At 43.9% G+C, this 17,771-nt stretch overlaps 2 protein-coding genes across 4 annotated transcripts in view; one reads left to right on the top strand and one right to left on the bottom strand.

Moving 5' to 3' along the window:
* Positions 1 to 225: 225 nt before the first annotated feature.
* Positions 226 to 13,630, bottom strand: cep170ab (centrosomal protein 170Ab). Of its 3 annotated transcripts, none has more exons than XM_070973241.1 (20): positions 13,494 to 13,630; positions 12,327 to 12,399; positions 11,887 to 12,029; positions 11,689 to 11,778; positions 11,024 to 11,102; positions 10,766 to 10,824; positions 10,166 to 10,328; positions 9,720 to 9,857; positions 9,064 to 9,504; positions 8,590 to 8,960; positions 8,331 to 8,459; positions 8,046 to 8,178; positions 5,823 to 7,298; positions 5,249 to 5,492; positions 4,894 to 5,002; positions 4,535 to 4,693; positions 3,904 to 3,992; positions 3,401 to 3,494; positions 2,118 to 2,169; positions 226 to 1,983 (listed from the first exon to the last, which is right to left on the bottom strand). In XM_070973241.1, the coding sequence occupies exons 3-20, from the start codon at positions 11,989 to 11,991 to the stop codon at positions 1,727 to 1,729; spliced, it is 4,188 nt and encodes a 1,395-aa protein (XP_070829342.1). In that variant the 5' UTR covers positions 11,992 to 12,029; positions 12,327 to 12,399; positions 13,494 to 13,630; the 3' UTR covers positions 226 to 1,726. The 3 variants fall into 3 exon arrangements, with proteins under 3 accessions (XP_070829342.1, XP_070829351.1, XP_070829343.1); XM_070973250.1 differs by having other exon boundaries at positions 10,766 to 10,820; positions 11,020 to 11,102; positions 13,494 to 13,606; XM_070973242.1 differs by lacking the exon at positions 12,327 to 12,399 and having other exon boundaries at positions 11,887 to 12,032; positions 13,494 to 13,613.
* A 2,524-nt stretch (positions 13,631 to 16,154) lies between these two features.
* bcl11ab (BCL11 transcription factor A b) overlaps positions 16,155 to 17,771 on the top strand; it is a 33,742-nt gene continuing 32,125 nt past the window's right edge. The window contains exon 1 of the mRNA XM_070973262.1: positions 16,155 to 16,431. Within this exon, the coding sequence (XP_070829363.1) occupies positions 16,377 to 16,431 (55 nt within the window). The 5' untranslated portion in view covers positions 16,155 to 16,376. The remainder of the gene's footprint in view (positions 16,432 to 17,771) is intronic.

Raw genomic sequence — 17,771 nt, forward strand, 5'->3', positions numbered from 1 at the left:
CAGGTAGTGCACAGTGGATTTTTCACAAAAAACAGCTGGTTGCTGCATCAGAAAAGACATTAAGGGGTGAGAGTGAACCAAAATAGTAAGTAATGTATTAAGAATGCAGAATAACACCTTTCAGTGTTATATTGAGGTATTAACATGTAAGCAGCATTTAAATGTCGCAGAGAAAGTGGTTGTGAAGCACTGCAGTGGAATTAATGCTGAAAACAGAACCAAAGCTCATGATTATCATGCATTTTATTGGAAATGAGACAAACAATACGCAGGTATTGCAAGGTCAACATTAACCTAATATCATTACAAAGAACCAAAAACAAAAACAAAAAAAACTTCATACAAAACATCCAAACAAAAATTCTCCAAATGCTCAAACAGAATTAAAGACAAAATGCAGTTATCAATCTTTATTAAAGTTGTTTTGGCTAAAATTTTCCATCAGTTCTGATCAGGTTACATTCATGTGTAAACATCGGTATGAGGCAAGACATTGGAAAACCTACAGTCATTACAGTGTCCATCCTTCCATTGCATCGTTGACGGTAAAATGCAGCTGCAGGACTTGGAGGTAGCCCCTGTCTATGCTGGTTCAAACACAACATTTTGTTTGTGATTAGGAAAAAATTTCACAACGCGCTCATCTACAGGCAGCTGGCTTTCACCCTGCTTTGTTTTTGGTCGAGGACATTGACATGGTGAGGGAGCGTCACTGGGGCACATCATGTCCTGCTCCCTCATAGACAAATATTAACATCTATCAGCTTTGTAATGTGCAAAAAAACAAATTTCTCCCTTACAATGTAGCATCTCCGACTGTAATGATTGTTTGATCCCGGGCACTTGTGACAAAATACATTTGGAAGAGGAAAACCTTTCTGGGAGCTACATTTGATTTTAGAGTCTCTATCAACACACATGGTCTATCTTTGATACACAGGTTTCAAATGACATCGCCACAAGAAAAAAGGCATGGATGGGAGTTTTTGATTTAACTGTAAATAACATTTATACTGGTACATACTGTACATACCCAGTTCTTTTCCCAGCAAATAAGCAACTTGGCCTTTCCTGATGGAAAATCATTACTGAGACAGGTTTGGGGATTGCATTCCCAACAGGCCGATATATTTATTTTTATAAATAATTCTATGGCAGGATAGAAGTTTTTTCACGTACACCTCTGTTGAATGCTGTTTTGACACCATTGCACCTTTCTTCTTTAGATTTTTGCAGTAGCCTTAAGTCAGCTGACCAACACGCTTATGATTCAAACACAAACATCTTAAGGCTTGTGATTAAATGGCAAGACCGAGTTCATCTGTAACATTACATCCCCTCATCTTTGATATGGGCTCTTCTTTTTTAGGATAATGGACAATAAGAATGAGCTGCAACACAAAAACACAGATGGGTTACTGTATATTATGTCAAAGCTTCTTCACTAGCCCACCGATTAATACTTTTATGTTATCATGTTGTATATTTCACATCCCAAGAACTGCTATTTGGTAATGTTGGACTTTTCAAAGTCCTATCACGAGTCAGTTTGATTGACAGTTAGGGCAGCCGGGCTTTCCCACAGAGCAGGCATCATTCTCCTCCTTTCCTCCTTTTGCCTGAAACCAAATACTTAAAGATCTTCTAGCCTCCCAGCACCATCTGCTTCCAGGAGCTTCAGGATATGTCCAACATAAAGGATGCACTCTGAGTTATCCTTGATGGATCAGTTATAGGATCTAGAGCTCTGTTGGGACCCTGGGTCTTGCTCTGCCAAGTGGTCTGAAGGTCCACAGGGTTCAGTGGCCTGTCCTTCAGGCCTGGAGGAAGAGAGTGTGCTGGAGGAAACTCCAGCCCCGGGGTGCAACACCGACGCCCCCTGCTGAGTCCCAGGGTTGATCTTCTGGTCTGTCAGGGGGCTAGTCAGGCCCAAATTGGACAGGGCATCCAGGGTGCCGTCTGGGTCCACCATCATGTCGATTACTGTTACATTGACACATAACAAATATTCAAAATTAGTATTCTTGAATGTAACGCAGTACCAAACAGTACAAAATACAGATACCTGTAATTTTATGTGTATTAGTTCACTAAAATCATTCGCATCACTTCCATACCGAGCAGCTGTCTTTCCACTCTCTTCAGGTCTTGAATAATGCTTGAAATTTCCTGTTAAGAGAACAAATAAAAAAAAATCAAAAATAGTTGAGGATGTGATTAAGCAAGTGAAAGTCCCAACACCGGATAAATCAACTCAATCCCTCTTGGTTGGTGCAGAAATGAGCCTGGAACTGTGCCACAAACACTCAGTGATGCTTTATGAACCCCGGGACAGTTTGGTGGATAGACATATCTCTTCACGGGTTCACATGAGGCCAGACTGGGTTAAATGCAGAATTTATGACCACAGTGAAATTTTGTGGACTCGTGTTTTTATCGTACCCACAACAACAGCTCGTAATTTCTTTTTCTCCATCAAAACAACCAAATTTGGTGTACTCTGCTCTCCAAAAAGGGAATTTGCAAGGTGATCTAAATGGTATGTGCAAGTCAGGCGTCTCTTTGATTTGATCCCTCAGACAGCTGTAATTCTGTCGGCACTCACTGTGATTGCTTCAGTGAGTAATCAGATATTGTGTGGTTTGTGTAACTACAGAGAAATGCAAGGAGTGCATGTAATACTGAATGGCATTAATCCCATCCTTTGAAAGCTAATGGATTACTGACATAAACCAATTCTTAGGAAGGTTATTTCATTACTGAAGCTTGATCAAACTGCCTTTTTGTACTCATTTATGCCAAATTAATTCCAAAAAGCACACATTATGCTGATTAGACTTCCCTGAAATTCGTCCCTCTGACAACTGTATTAAGATGCCTCACAATTCACAAGCACAATACACTTCTTCACTCTTGCAAAGATTCTGGTTGCGCAGATTTTGTTTTAAGAGAGTCAGCGGTCAACATATTGCGACTGAGCTAAATGCTAACTTCAACGTGCTGACATGCGCAGATTAGCAATGCTAACATACAGTTGTTTAGTACAAAGTTTACCATGTTCACCGCCTTAGTTTCATGTGTTATCATGCTAACATTTGCTAATCAGCAATAAACACAAAGGACAGCTGAAGCTGATGGGAATGTCATTAGTACCAAAATATTTGACAATGTGAAATTTGGGCCTGCTGGTGCTACAGCAAAGGTTAAGGGATCACCATAATGATTGGTTCACCCTGAGGGAATGTGAACGTCCTAAATGAAACTGACTGAGATATTTCAGTCTGAACAAATGGTGCATCGACCAACCTACCATCCCTAGAACCATGCAGCTACCGTGGTATAGATGTTACTGTCTGGTCTATTTCATGAGCCTTCAGCAGATCAGACAGAGGTTCATTACCTTATTGGAGCTCTTCAGTAATAAGGAGTCATGCTCTTCCTGCAATTTGTTCTCAATCTCTTCCCATTTTCGTTCTTTATCCTTGAAGAGGATCCTGGAAGCCAAGTTAGTACAAAAATAGATGAAAGCAAAACACATGAAAATATGTTTAATACACCTCTGAGTATTAGTTGACGGTTAAAGTGATTTCATTCATACATTGTCTGCAGACTTTAGGAATGAAAAAAGGCCTTTGTGTTGTCATCCTGCCTGTGATAATGAGTAAGATATGTGGCTGATTGTCAGTGTAAACCTTTGTGATGTGCCACTCAGCTTGTGCTGTTTGGCCTAGTTACAACATAAAACACTGGCAGGATTCTTAACACACTGTATAATATGTTTCCTCTTTGCCACTTCTATCCTGCATTTGCTCTTTTCCCAGTATTAAATTTACAACAAATTAGAATAACAGCACATTCCTCCATAAACATACTTCTTGCTTAGCGATGTATCACAATACTCACCTGATTTTGCAGGTTGTTTTGTCGACAGCCTGACGTATCCTGGTGGAGAGTTGAGTGACGGATGCTAGTAGTAAACTGTCTAGCACCGCCTGACAGGTGATGAATAGAAACACATTAGTGTCATTTCTATTTAACAGTGGCAAACAATGAATGTAGATGGTGAATTGCAGATAGAAACTAAAGAAGGTATCACAATGCTTTCAAAACTGTTGCTAAATTTAGCTTAATTATATCATTATATTATAACTATACGTATATGCATTTACACACACAGACGTATGTTTTGTCTGCTGGGGGGGGATTGTAGTTGGCATGTTGAGACTACCCTCTAGTGACACACTGTGGTATTGACACACAATTTTCAACAAATTTCTTAACTACTGTCGAAATTAACCAACCACAGAGATAGAAAATAAATTTTATATGATCTACATTTTTAAACTTCTTTCAGAGTGTTTACACACTAAGTTGTGTATACAAAGTTCTCAGTGTGTCTGCTTACTCACACTTGAAATACAGACTTGACTGAGAAAAACATCTAAAAATCAAACTCTGGAGTATTCCTACGATATGCAGAATTTCTGTATATTATGAGTATGGAGCATTGGAGCATACTGACACAGAGACTCACATCATCTCTGTTCCATGTCTGTCTGCGGATGGAGCGGGAGCTCTGTCCACCAGATCCTCGGGGGCGAAGCTCCACAGACCGCTCACTGCTTCCCACAATGTTTCTGTGCTCTGTAGGGCTGCCCAGGTCCAAGCTGTCATCAAATACACGCTCCTCCAACTAAAACAGAATTAATAGGCACACAAGAGAAATCAGATCCTGCTGCTGATCAGTTCATTAACATTATTTGACTATATTAAGAACAGGCTGAATCTGGGTAACAGCAAATAAATGAAACTCCTGATATTTTGCAGTTACTGAATCTGGCAGATATGAGAAAAACAAATTATGTTGTGGTTGTTTTATAATGCGTTGCCTACCAGAGCTCCAGGATCAGTGGCTGCAGGGCTGACTGAGTCGATCTCTCCTGCCACATCATGAATTTCTCTGGCAAGCATGGCTAGGTCTTTGGCTAGGTCTTGGCTAATCCTGATGAACAAACACAAATAAGAAATCACCATCTGACATGTGTTACACCAAAAGTTCTTCTTGTTTTACTGTAATATTTGCTTCTTATAACTCAGACAAGAACTCACAGCCATCAAAAGCACTGTTTAACCCAAAACAAAATTAAATAAAGAAAAACGTCCATATACGTCTAAGTAGGAGAGGCATGTTTGAATGTTGACTCATCACTGCTCCAAACTCTCACCTACGTACCTCTCACCTACATACCTGGCTATTTCCTCGCTGTGTGCTGTCCAGTCTCTCATATACTCGTCCTGTTCCCTGGAGTGCTGCTTCAGAGCAGCCAGGCCTGCAGGATTCGGAGTTGCTGGGGCTGAACCTCCTAGCTGGGCTACCCGAGTGGAGGGGAATGGCCGTGTGTGGCCCTGCTTGGATACATGGCGGTTTGAGCCATACTCGTCCTCTGAGGTGGAAGCGTACTCGACAGGCACACGGCGCCACCGGGAGCCAGCTGGAGAGAGTGGAAGTTAAGTTTAGATCGTGTTTATAATGTGCTATAAACTCAACATTCAGGTTGATATGGCAAATGTGTTAGCAAGCAGTTGGCTATTTACACATCTAGCACACACTGAGTCATGTGTCTGATAACCTGACCAACGTAAATCCAGTATTCACTCTCTTTCAACTCTAGTCTCCATTAACTCCTAAGAAATAAATGTGTCTCTTTAGCTGCTTAATGTTGCACGATGTTCAGTAGCTAGTGGCTAACTTTGTCTGTCTTCTCTCTGGGGTGCTGGGCAGGTAGCATACAGTGTGGATGGATCTGGAAAAAACTACTTACACGCAGGTGTGACATGTCCATAGGAAGATGTCCCTTTATTTTTGTCAGGCAGCTTGGAGGCACTGTTTGCCCTAGCTCTGGATCCAGACACTGCTGTGACATGAGACCCCCTCAGTCCTTGCCTGATGGCATAATCACCTGCTGCACTCCGAGCACCAAAACCTCTACTCCTCGTCACAGTGGCCTCTGAGTCACTCTGGGCTGATGGAGAACCCACCCTCGGCCTCCTTGGCTGTGCCAGAGCCTCTATCCTGGACATTCCCCTTCTTGCCATCCCTGTTCTGGATGTGGAACTTGTGGTGGAGGCCTCAGAGGCTACCGACATCCGGTCAAGATCGGCAGGTTCAGTGTCTGATGAGTCCCCCAGCCGGGCTCGCCTCAGCAGGGAAGCCCTGGTGGGCCTGGGCTTGGGAACACTGGTGGTTTTATTGGGGGCAGATGAGGCTGGCGCCTGGGTGATTTTAGCCCGACTTGACTTGGTACTTGCCCCCACTGTTGTGCTCGCAGCCTGGGCTCTGGCATGTGAGCTTCTAGATTCCTGTGTGGAGGTGTGCTGGGAGTCAGAGAGGAGTGAGTTGGAGTTGACGTCATCATCAGTTAGGTCCAGGGAAGTCCAGGGGCGGCTGGGCTGCGGAGGACCAGAAGCCCTGGTCTTGACCTTCCTGTCCTGGGTCTCTCGGGCCCCAGCAGGGCTTTTACTGGATGAGCACACTACCGTTCTCTCTTTCTGCTGTGATGCAAGAGTCCGGCGTTTCTGGACGACTTTTCTTGCTCCATCAGCCTGGCTTACCGTGCTGGTCGTGTCCACGTCTGACTCTGGTGACATGGAGCCTTCAATGGACTGACTTGGTGGATCACCTTGGTCTGATACAGTGGTCTCTAGAAAGGCTGCCACAGCTTCTGAGTCTTTCTGAATTGTGGCGCTGTCAATGCCAGTCTCCCGAGTCTGAGTCCTGCTGCGTGTCACCCCATCGATACGAGGTATGAGCTCAATGGGCACATTGGAGCTCGGCTTCTCCACAGTAAAACTCTCCTGCCTCACCAACGGTTTCCCACTACTTTCCCTAGCCTTCTCCTCTTCCTTTTTCCTCCTCCGTGCCTCCTCCATCCTTTTCTCCCCACTGGTCAGTGGACGAGGGGGGAGCTTGGCCAACTTATCTGACTTGCCTGATCTCCCACCACCACTGTCCTGCGACTTGGCTGGTGAAGAGCGGCTGGGGCTACCACCATGACCGCCTACACCTCCAGTGCCATGGGTAGGCCGGTTCTTTCCCCTGACCATCTTCTCCTCCTGGTTCTCCTTTTCCTGTAGCTCTGTGTCCTGTTTCTCTCCCATATCTGCACGCAGGCCTGAGCCTGGGGTCCTCCTTCCTAGGACGACCTCCTCACCAGGCAGTTGTGGCAGGGTTCTCCTCTTACGCTCTGTGTAGCCAGATGAGGCAAAAGAGGCTGAGTGGCTGGATTCACTTATTTCAGCTAGAAGGAGAAAAAAACATATTAGTTAAGTGGGTCCTCTGATAAATGCGTATTACATATCAATGGTGGGTGGCACATTAGTAGAATTGATGCATTGTTGGCGTGGTTTTGATTCAGCAATTATCTTTCTACCAGATGAACCATGGAAATCGATTGTGTTATGTGCAGATGTTATTCCTACTTTAATGAATTCTCTGTCATTTTTACAGTGCTGAAAAAGTTGTGTAAAGACCCTTTACAGTATAAAAGCCCTACATGATTTTTTTTTCATTTGTTCATAGCAATGCTTAAAATCACACTATGTGACTTTTGAAAGAAGAAATATTAATCTTTCTACAAATGAAAACTTGAATTCATAACCAGTTAAAAACACCCTTGTAGTAGCTTATGGCAGCTAAATTTGAGCTAATGTTAGCAAACTTTACATAGACTTTTGTGTAAATGACTAATGAGTCAGTTTGACTGCCTGACTCTTCTCTTCATGTGCTATCGTGGACCCAGTGGCCCCCAAATCTTGAAGTCATTGTAATTCTTACCTGAACCCTTTGAAAAATCACTGTGACAAGGTTATAGCATGACAATGTGCATCAATCTTTCGGCCATGTTTCTCACTACAAGTCAATTTCACCAATATCTTCTGGTAGAAGGATTCATGATTCATGATTCTTAATATTAAGACACCTAAACCAAACTAGATCAGGAACTTCAGACGAGCTGATTTTGCTGTTCAGATGGGATTTTACGTACCTCTCTCCTCTGTGACCATGATGTGACTCTCCCCTCCGGATCCCTCAGGGTCTGTCCTAATGTGACTTGCAGCCAGAGTAGCCCACTGTGAGACCCAGCGAGGACCACCCACGACCAGCTCCTCTGGAAGAACCTGGACCAAGACAGCATGACAGATACAGGAGAAAATCTGTAGTATTTAAACAGAAGCCAGCAGCAGTGGCTGTTTTAACCAAATTAAAATAAAAATGAATTAACGAAGACGAGACATTTTTGGACTGCAAGTTTTTGGTTTGAATTAAAAACCTCTGTCTCCATGCGTCCAGGCTTTCCTCTGTCTGCGGTACCAGACCTCTGGGAGGTGAGCCTCTCTCTTTGGTCAGCACTGCCCAACCTGGACACACACACCGTCTCTTGCTCATTTACACCAAACACCTGCAACATACATACATGCAAAAGTGAAGAAGCATACACAAACATGTATGAAAAGGATTGTTTTGTGACATAATCATACTTTTGACTAAATCTAGTGAAAGGGCTTTTCAGTGAGTTTCTCCTTCCCCACCTTGTCAATCATTTTCCTCGCCTCTTCCTCTTCATGATCTCCGTTCTCCAGCTCGATGGTATAAGTCCCTCTTTCACTATAATCATCCCCATGGTGATAGCACTCATCACGGCCATTCTGCTGATGTGGTGCCGAGCCGCGTCGCCTCTCCACAAATCCACCCGCCACTTTAGAGGTCGAAGACTTGCGACGACGAGCAGGACTGTCCTCCTCTGCGAAGAGCCCCTCTGGTACGTTAGCACGACCCTCTCGTATCTTCATCCCTGCACCGCCCCAAAGCCCCCATGAGCGTTCCTCCATTGCTGCAGCCCGGCGCTGGTCTCCAAGTGCGTTCTCTGAGTCGCTCTGCGTGCCGTCCTCATGTTTACTGTCTGCCATGGGAGGGTGTAGAAGACAGTAATAGGTCAGAGTGTAGAGAGCAAGTAATACACACATCTTAAAATAAATACAGACGCACACGCTGCACAAACACACCTTTAAGACTCTTCATTTGTACAGGAACATCACTCTTCACACTTTCCCCGTCATCCTCTGCAACTGTGTCTTTCAGAGCCAACGGCAGCTCATTCTGGGCCAGCCAGTCAGCAACTTTCACCTCTGCAGCTACCATGGCTGTCTGAAGTGGACTCAGCTCCTCCCCAACAGCCCTTTTAGGACGTGGCCTGGTCTCTGGTCCCACCTTCGCCACTCGATCTTTGACAGTCACTTTACCTGTCGCCCCAGGGTCAAACTCAATGGTGAAGGAGGCGTGGCCATGGGTGGTCTCCGCACCAGCCTCTTGTTCTCGTGAGGGGCCTTCAGGGCTTGTTTTACCTGCTGAGGGAGCGTCCTTGGTTGGGATCTCAAAGTAACTGGGCTCCTGATTGGAAGCTGTTTGTGGGGCAGACTTTGGGACCTCTGTAATTTTCTTGGTGTCTGTCAGAATAAAAGCAAACATGTATTTAGCAGCTTATAGTCTACTAAAGGTGAGGGAGGTAGCAGTACATTTATCAAGACTGAACATATTTAAAGCTGTTAATAGCCAAGTTGCAAAAATAGAGATATTTTAAATAACACGATCCAAGTTAATTACTGCTTCAACTACATCATAAGATCACATAAGGTAGTACTTTTTGCAGCATTGTAAACACCTGTTTCGGCTTTTTCTCGCTTCCGATCTGAGCTCTTTTCCTCAGGCCTCCCAGGTTGCTGGTCATCAGTGTCTCCGTCTCCCCACCAGGCAGGCTGGCCATAGAGGGGCGTGCCTCTGTGCAACACTGCTATGTCCCCTGGCAAAAACAACCCGCCAGTTAACCACAACTGAAACATTTGCAGCTTAAACAAAGATCACCATCAGGGCAACTGCTGAACAATGCAGGGCACAGCTGGGTGTTCACTGCCAGCAACTAATTACGAGTTTTATTACTGATTAGCTATTTGGGACGACATTGACTAATAATGGTTTATATCACATTGCATTTATAGAATGTTAGTGTTTATGCATTTAATGTGTTATCAGTGTTTATCAATGTATTTATTGCCAATTATAACTCATAACTCATAAGCTGAGTAATGCTGCATCCTCAGACTTTCTCACCTGTCGTCTTGTCCTCCACCCTGCTGGCCTCGGGGGGCTTGGCGGCGGCCCCCTCACACACTGGTGCTGCTGGCGGCGCAGAGGCTTTGACTTCAGATTTCGACGAGTCCACCTCTGGAGGTTTCTTCTGGTTGAGCTGAAGTTGGCTGCTGAACTTCTCATGCTGACAGACAAGCAAGAAGAGGTTAGACCACTAAGTCTGCGGAGAGGCAGCCAGATTTTGTTTAAGGAAATCTCAGAAAACATTCATGTCACATATTTATTGGGCTTAACTCTGAATTCTAAATATGAACTGAACTTTCTTCCTCCTAATTAAGATGAAATCCTCTCCTTTCTACAGCTACCTGGACAGTTTGCTGTGATGAAACAGCAGATTCATCAATCTTGCGAAGTAGTATTTTGCCCAGTTCAGCAGAATTCTCTCTCTCTCTCTCGCCCTGACTAAAATCCTCTTCTTGTGTTTTTTTTTTTTTTTGCACACTGGTGAAAAAGTACACGAGCTTTCTCCCTGTACTGTTTCAGCAGGCATATTTATTCTCCCCATTAACATATGAACTTGGGCTGCTCGTTCCTCACAACATGCACAACGTGCTGTCTAACCTTGAGGGCCTCCTCTGGAATATGCAGCTCCCCTCGAACCACAGTGAACAGGTTGGTATGTGAGGCTGGTTAAGGTAAAAGATGGTGAGCTCTTTGCAGGGGTGGGAAACATGCACTGATAGCCTCATCTATAATTCAGCAGTCAGAGTGCAGTGAGCATTCACAGCTATTCAAGAACAGATAAAGTTACACTGTCGTCCATGTACACTGACCTTGTCCTGTGTGTCACAGGTATAGAAGAGCATATTCAAAAGATATCATATCCAAACCTCAATTTGTCATCAATTTTCAGTGTGACATAGATTTGCTCCTGTATCCTGACATCGTTGACAAATGTCTGCAAATAAGAGCAGAGAGTAATTAAGAACAACAGGGTCAAGATTAACAATCAATCAACCAAGTCCCAAAGCCTTGAAGATGTTTGATGAGAATTCTTAAAACAGATATTTCCTGATCAAATTAAATCATCATTTTGTTATTTTTGGCACAAGTCTTGTCTGTTTGTGTTATGGCAGCATTATCCATGGAGAGGTTAAGCTTGGTTGTCCTTTTTTTGTAAAATAGAAAGGACTTCTGAAGAAAACTACATTAATAATCATCAAGTATAATTGATCCTTAAATTTGATCCAAAAGCTTGTATTGGCAGGACAGAAAATACTGCAGAATGCTTGACAGCCAAAGAAACACATGATTCATCTTTCTGCACAGTGAAAGTTAAACATCCAAGAAAAGGAACAATAACCAAAAGACATTCTTGATTGAAGAGGGACCTAAAAAAAAGATCTTTGGAATCGAGCTCTTGCTCGATGATGTACATAGAAAATCTTGTTATAACACAGTCTCTCCCTTACATATCAGAGGCTGTCTTTTCTAAAATAGTCCTACAAATAAAGCAGAGAAGAGCAGAAAAATATAACACTCACCCCATTTAAGCTGCCCAGATCCTTAACTTTATGTTCGTCTGTATTCGGCTCATAGTTGATGACGGCGTGCTGTTTGTCCACACTGCGGGACTAAATCACACAAAATCCAGTCAATCACTGTAATCCATGCTAATATCAGGTCTTCATATTATAATCCAGCCACATGAAGAATGTCAACAGAGAGCGGCAGCACTGTACCTGCAGCATGAGCTCGCAGTCATCCCTGCCCACGAAGATCATCTCCCTGGGGAGACGATGACGCGTCCCCCCGCCACTCACCAGGAACCAGGAAGTCAGACTCATCTCTGCCTCACGAGCTCACCTTTGACCCTCAACGTGCCCTGCTGAAAACAGGAACCGTGTTAGATTGCGGTTATCCATCTTTGTTTCTATCTTTATCTATTTATGAGTCACACTTTGATCAGTGGAAAGATAAGTTTGTAGGTGTGACTAAGGCATGCTGCTTCATGCAATTACTGAGAAAAAATGACTTCAACATCTGTGTATGGCGTGTGTGTTGTGTGTCAGATGCACTGCAGCTATTTCAGCTATCACCCGAGGCCACTGACATGCATATCTCTCCCTGTAGAGCGGCAAACAACATGAAAGAATGCCTGCAAGAGTAAAAATCCACTAACAGTTTACAGAATTCCAGGCATCCTCCTTAACTCCCAAATTGAATTGCTCTGCAGTCACCCAGTCACCACGCCACTGGAAAAAACAGAGGAGGAGTTACATATCATACCATGAGAGAGAGGAAGTGAGGATGACTTGATGAGACAGATGTCCTGATGATGATACATGTACATCAGGACAGCTAATTTAATCGGCGTAGTTTGAGGGAGCAGTGATGTTTTTCCTCACATCTCTGCTCCCCATGGTGCTCTCATATGATTCTCATGCTGTTGTCAGATTTTCCCATGCACATGAAACAGCACAACAGCTCTTTTCACTGAGGCAAACAGCCGGTCCTCCCTCTGCAGGAGCATCACAGGCCCTGCTGACTCACGCTCTCAACGAGCCATAGGTGAATTAGCGGGATTTAATCATGCACACTTGGTCATATCTGGGACTCCTGTTTATGCATCAATTTAATCTCAATGGGACTTGACAGTCTCCCCCCGCCTCTATCCTCCCCAGTGGCAGAATGAACAGGTTAACCCTTTCAGTGGCCTGGCTTCATACTGGCCCAGATTTCCCTTTCAGACGCTTGACCACACACGGCTCTGTCCACTCACACATATAAATCTCTGCACATGACAACGCATCAACAGGGCTTGTAAGCGGCCGCAACCGATGGGTTCTAGTTGGCCAATCACAGAGCCTGAAAATTAGCCCAGTTAGGCCGTGTCTCAGCCCGGCGTTTATCATGGCTATTTAATGATGACAGCACGCTGGAGAGAAATATTCCCTTAAAATAATCTAATGTTAGACTAAGACCATGCACATTGTGGGATAAATAGATGTCTAGCTTCAGTGCGTGGGCTACAGTGTTTATGTTTATTACCGACTTGTCATCTGAGGCGTATGATCCTGAACGTTCAGGATATCCCTCCTCATTCACGCGCCCTCCTGGAGTCAAATAGAGGCTAATTCAGACAGATTTATGATGACACTTTTCACGTGTTCTTGTAAATCAGGTTTCGGAGGCTGTCTGCTAATGTGCAGCCAAGGCTCTCTCGTTATGGACGACATATAGGTTTGTCGCGATGCTCTTTTCACCGTCTTCATCCTCAGAAAGCGGCGCAAAACAACGAGGGCGGCCTGTTCTAGACACAACACACACAGGGACGAGTGTCACTCACCAGGTGCTCTGCGGACGATCAGCATCCGATATGTCGGCTGGAGGATTATGAACGGCGATGCTGCTGCTGCTCCTGCAAACCCCGCTGCCCAGCCCAGCTCCTCCAACCCTACCGCGTCTTGGCCTCACGGTGGCGCTATGTGCTCGTATAGGAAGCGCATGAGGTTATGTAACGCCGTGGTGACAGCGAACCCTGAGTGGCCCTGATTAGATTAGCTTTCGCACAATGATTCTACAGTATACAAGCAGGCTTATATATCGTATTACTATACACTGTAGGCCTGTGTATGGAAGAAAGCATGACAAAGTAGGTTATTCTAGAATAATGTTGTGATTTTTTTTTTTTTTTAGCTTTATGAAAATTTGCGTCTAACCCTTTCTATTTTTTTTAAATAGCTCATTTGAGTAGCAGCATTATTAGTATTTCATAATTTGTAGTTTGCATTTAGAGAAAATATTTTTGTGCAACTCTGAATTCTTTAAAACAAACAAAACATTTTGATAGTCAGTGCTCAGTACCACCACTAAACTACACATGCATGATGTGCATTTGGAGTCAGTCTCTAATCGCAGCACTAGATGGCGCCAAAGTATCGCGCTGTCAGACAGGAGGCGAGGTAGCTGCAGTTGTTCAGCCTGATCAATCAAGAGGCACCAATATGACATCAATAAAACGATTAAGAATTCACTTGAATAAAATCAAATAAATCAGACTGAACCAAACAAGCAGTTAGTCTGTTTCTAACAGAAGCACAACTTAGACAAAGCAGTGAAAGGTACTTTTCACATCAATATGAAACATGTATCATGTGAATTAAGTCCCTGTTGTTGTTTATGAGTCTGTATTAAGTAAGAGAGGAGGCTTTTATAGGCTACATGTGATTAGTTTGCCTCATTTTGTCATAAGATAATTTAATATGATCTCCATACAAACCAAACAGCCATTAAAAACAAAACTCTTTGTTTAGATTATTTATGTAAATTATGTACTTGTAATGATGCGGCCCAAGTGAGTTAGTATAGAGGACTATGCTTTAGGTTGCTTTCCTCTAGTGTCTGACTTTCCTTATTGTAGCTGGGCAAACCTTTGAGGTTCCATTACACAGCAATTAATTAGCCTATCGTTTAAAGTGCAGCCACACTTCATTGATGCATTAATCCTCATTAATCCTTCAGCTCATTTTTCTCATACTTTTAGGTTTACTATAGCTAAACATTATGCTTTGGAGCTTCAACCAGAAACAGAACCAAACAATGCGGGAGAACTGCAGCCATGTATCAACATTGTACAAATGATTTTGTCTTAATTAGTTCACTGTTTGCTTCCAGTTTCAGATGTCTAATTATCTGCCTGGTTTCTTGTGACTGTGAATCCTGGCGTCTTAACTGTCTGAGCTCCTGTGCAGTAAAGGCTATGATATTGCAATAAAACTATAAAAAGCTCAACACAGGTCCTCGGAACATTCTATATTCTATATATGATATCAGTACACTCTATCAGAAGCAGCAACTTCTCAGCAGTGTGTTTTCTAATGCCCTTGCATGGCTTTGAATGGAAATTTTATTTTTGTTGTCCCACTGTAAATGCTTAGCATGCTGTACTCTGTCAAGAAATGTTTCGGCTTATCTTTCAGACAGACAGATGAAGACATTCAGCTGAGAACACAACCCTCTGTTTCACCTCGTAGTTTTCAGTTCACACTCAGGTACACTGTTCAGGCAAATGATTGAACACTTTTTGTTTTAATATCAAATCAAGCTATGTTGTAGGCTGTAAATCAAAAGTAATGGATTCTAAATGTAGGCTACTTTTTTTTTTTTTTAATTAGTAGTGTGTGTCCACACCACGCTCATTTTACATTAAATTAATATTAATTTGATCGTATCTCATTCTCTTGCATTCAGGCCAGATGGGTTAACATTTGCATTGCTGGGCCCTCTGCAGAAGAACCAAAGTAAGTAGATCCACTTTGCAGAGACAGGCAACCTGCACAAACAGCTCTTCCTCGTTGGTCCCTCACAGAAAACTTTAACCTCTCAAATGAAACCAACTGCACAAGACAAGTAGAAAAGAAACACGGGACATACATCGTCCCTGTCATGGCTGTAAAAATGAATGAAAATGAAATAAACACATTTCATCTCATCTTAATGTAACAATACAACCACCAGTACTGTAATTTACATAGTCACTGCATATTCACATGAGGCTGAAAATAAACTAATTAATATGAATGGGGCAGGAAAGCAGGGTTCATCCTCCACCACATCCCTGCTGCATGGCTCTCCTTGCTTCATGCGCTCTGCTGCTCCTCCACTTCCTCGGATGACTCGAATACTCTCTCTCTCTCTCTCTCTCTCTCTCTCTCTCTCTCTCTCTCTCTCTCTCTCTCTCTCTCTTAGCCCAGCCCCCTTGGTGCCCTCTGTCCATTGGTGTCTTCGGGGTCTCTCTCCCCCTTCCCCCCCGCCTCCTTCCATAGGTAGTCCATAATGAGTGTCCATTGGTTTTTATTATGGCTTGTCCCCCTCCCACTGGCCGGCTTCGCCCTGCCCATGTGTTGTATGTCTCAGTCCGTCCATCTCCTGACGTTCAAGTTCGCAGGAACGTCACGTCCGCACTTGAACTTGCAGCTCAGGGGGGCTTCTCCGTACCCCCATCACTCTCTCTTTGCGAAAAAGTCATGAAGAGGTCCGCACAGCCCGTTACGCGCTACGCCTCACCCTCTGTGTGATCTGCAGTTCATTCTTTTTTTGTTTTTTGGTTTTTTTTTGCTTTCCCCATTTGGATGTCGGACGCATCAATGAAGATATTTCTTCTGGAGTCTACCTTGTAGGAACGGATTTCCCAATGTGAACTCAGCTGAAAAGCCGCCACTGAACCAACATGTCTCGCCGCAAGCAAGGCAAACCCCAGCACTTGAGCAAACGGGAGTTTTCGCGTAAGTGCCCATGAATCGCATTCTGACTTAATTTATCTGCTTCTGCCTCTCAGCGAGCCAGCTCCTGGTTTCAGTCGCGTTGGGTAACTTCCTTGGGGAATTTTAATAGATATGATACGGCCACGTACGAAGCCGCTTCTGTCCTGAGTGAAACGAACAAAACGCAAAGATATCCGACACTACAGGTTATTTGAAATTGATCACCGGAGCGCCTGGTGGAAGTTTTGAAACAATGTGACAGCGACACATTAAACTTGTGCTGGTTAACGCGTTGTATAACGCAGCCTTCAAGGTTTCTTTCGCCATTAAAGGGCATGCATGGGCTTTATGGCCAGAGACCTTTGGCTATGTGACGGCAGCCCATGCAGACGTCCGCTGCCATTCGCTGATAAGTTTTCAGGTGGAGCGCGTAAAGCTCTCTCTCGCACTCTTCTTTTGGCTGTTAGAATGTATTTGCAGACCGTAGAGAAGTTTGGACACGGGGAAGTGGTGTTTACATACACACTTGTCCACAGCGCAGAGACCTCGTGTGCGCTCCACACAGGGAATTTAGTTTCTGTGCCACAAATTCCTCGCTGCTGCCGTGCAAACAGCGTGTATTTCACGCGCCGTGGCTCACCTAGTGTCATGAACAGATACATGTTCCATAGGTGGTCTTTCCAAATCCGCAGGAAACTCCGCGCGCATTACTGTTTTACAACTGTGAGAGAGGAAACCAGGGAAGTCGTTTTACGCGCGGGTGTGCTAAAATTGCAGGGCATTGATTGAGATTGCACGAGAGAGTTTCCTCTCTGTCGAGGTGCCTTTCTGTTTGCGCGAGAATTTCCGTCTGATAAGAGCAGGAACTGCTTTATCAATACACCCCGCCGTCCGTCAGCGAACTCGCAGACATCTCCAAATATACAGCCTGTTGTAATTTAAGTTTGAAGCGGAGATTAGGAGCCTGTGTATTTCTTTTGTCCTTAATTATTTTCGTTGTAAATGTGTCTCTGCATGCTGTTCCCATTTGGGTAGAAACCAATTATGCTCTCGCAACATGTACGCCTTCATTCGTCGGATAATTGTCCAAAGGTTTGTCAGTGGGGGGCGCAATATGATTGTGGTCCTGTAGGCCTCTTATGAACTTGAACTTGATTCACTTTATCCCTGTGCTGCTTGACCAAGCGCACGCAGGGGATCGCTTCTGCACAAATAAGTGATTGTATATTTAATGTTCCTTGTGATGCACATATCTGATAAATAAAGCAAAGCAGTCAAAGAGAATGCAGACACAATCTGTTTTAAAGAGCAGCAGTTAAAGGTCTGTTAGCACGGGATAATTTACAAAACCTATTTTTGAG

Source organism: Chaetodon trifascialis, chromosome 2 (assembly GCF_039877785.1).
Source record: "Chaetodon trifascialis isolate fChaTrf1 chromosome 2, fChaTrf1.hap1, whole genome shotgun sequence".
Taxonomy (NCBI): Eukaryota; Metazoa; Chordata; class Actinopteri; order Chaetodontiformes; family Chaetodontidae; genus Chaetodon; species Chaetodon trifascialis.

Bases quoted from the DNA above. Each gene is read 5' to 3' on its own strand.
- cep170ab (XM_070973241.1), bottom strand. From the start codon at position 11,991: ATGAGTCTGACTTCCTGGTTCCTGGTGAGTGGCGGGGGGACGCGTCAT. The intron at 11,103-11,688 runs GTGAGTGTTATA...TCTTATTTGCAG, and splicing joins ATCTGGGCAGCTTAAATGGG to ACATTTGTCAACGATGTCAG. The intron at 9,505-9,719 runs GTGTTTACAATG...TTATTCTGACAG, and splicing joins GCGAGAAAAAGCCGAAACAG to ACACCAAGAAAATTACAGAG.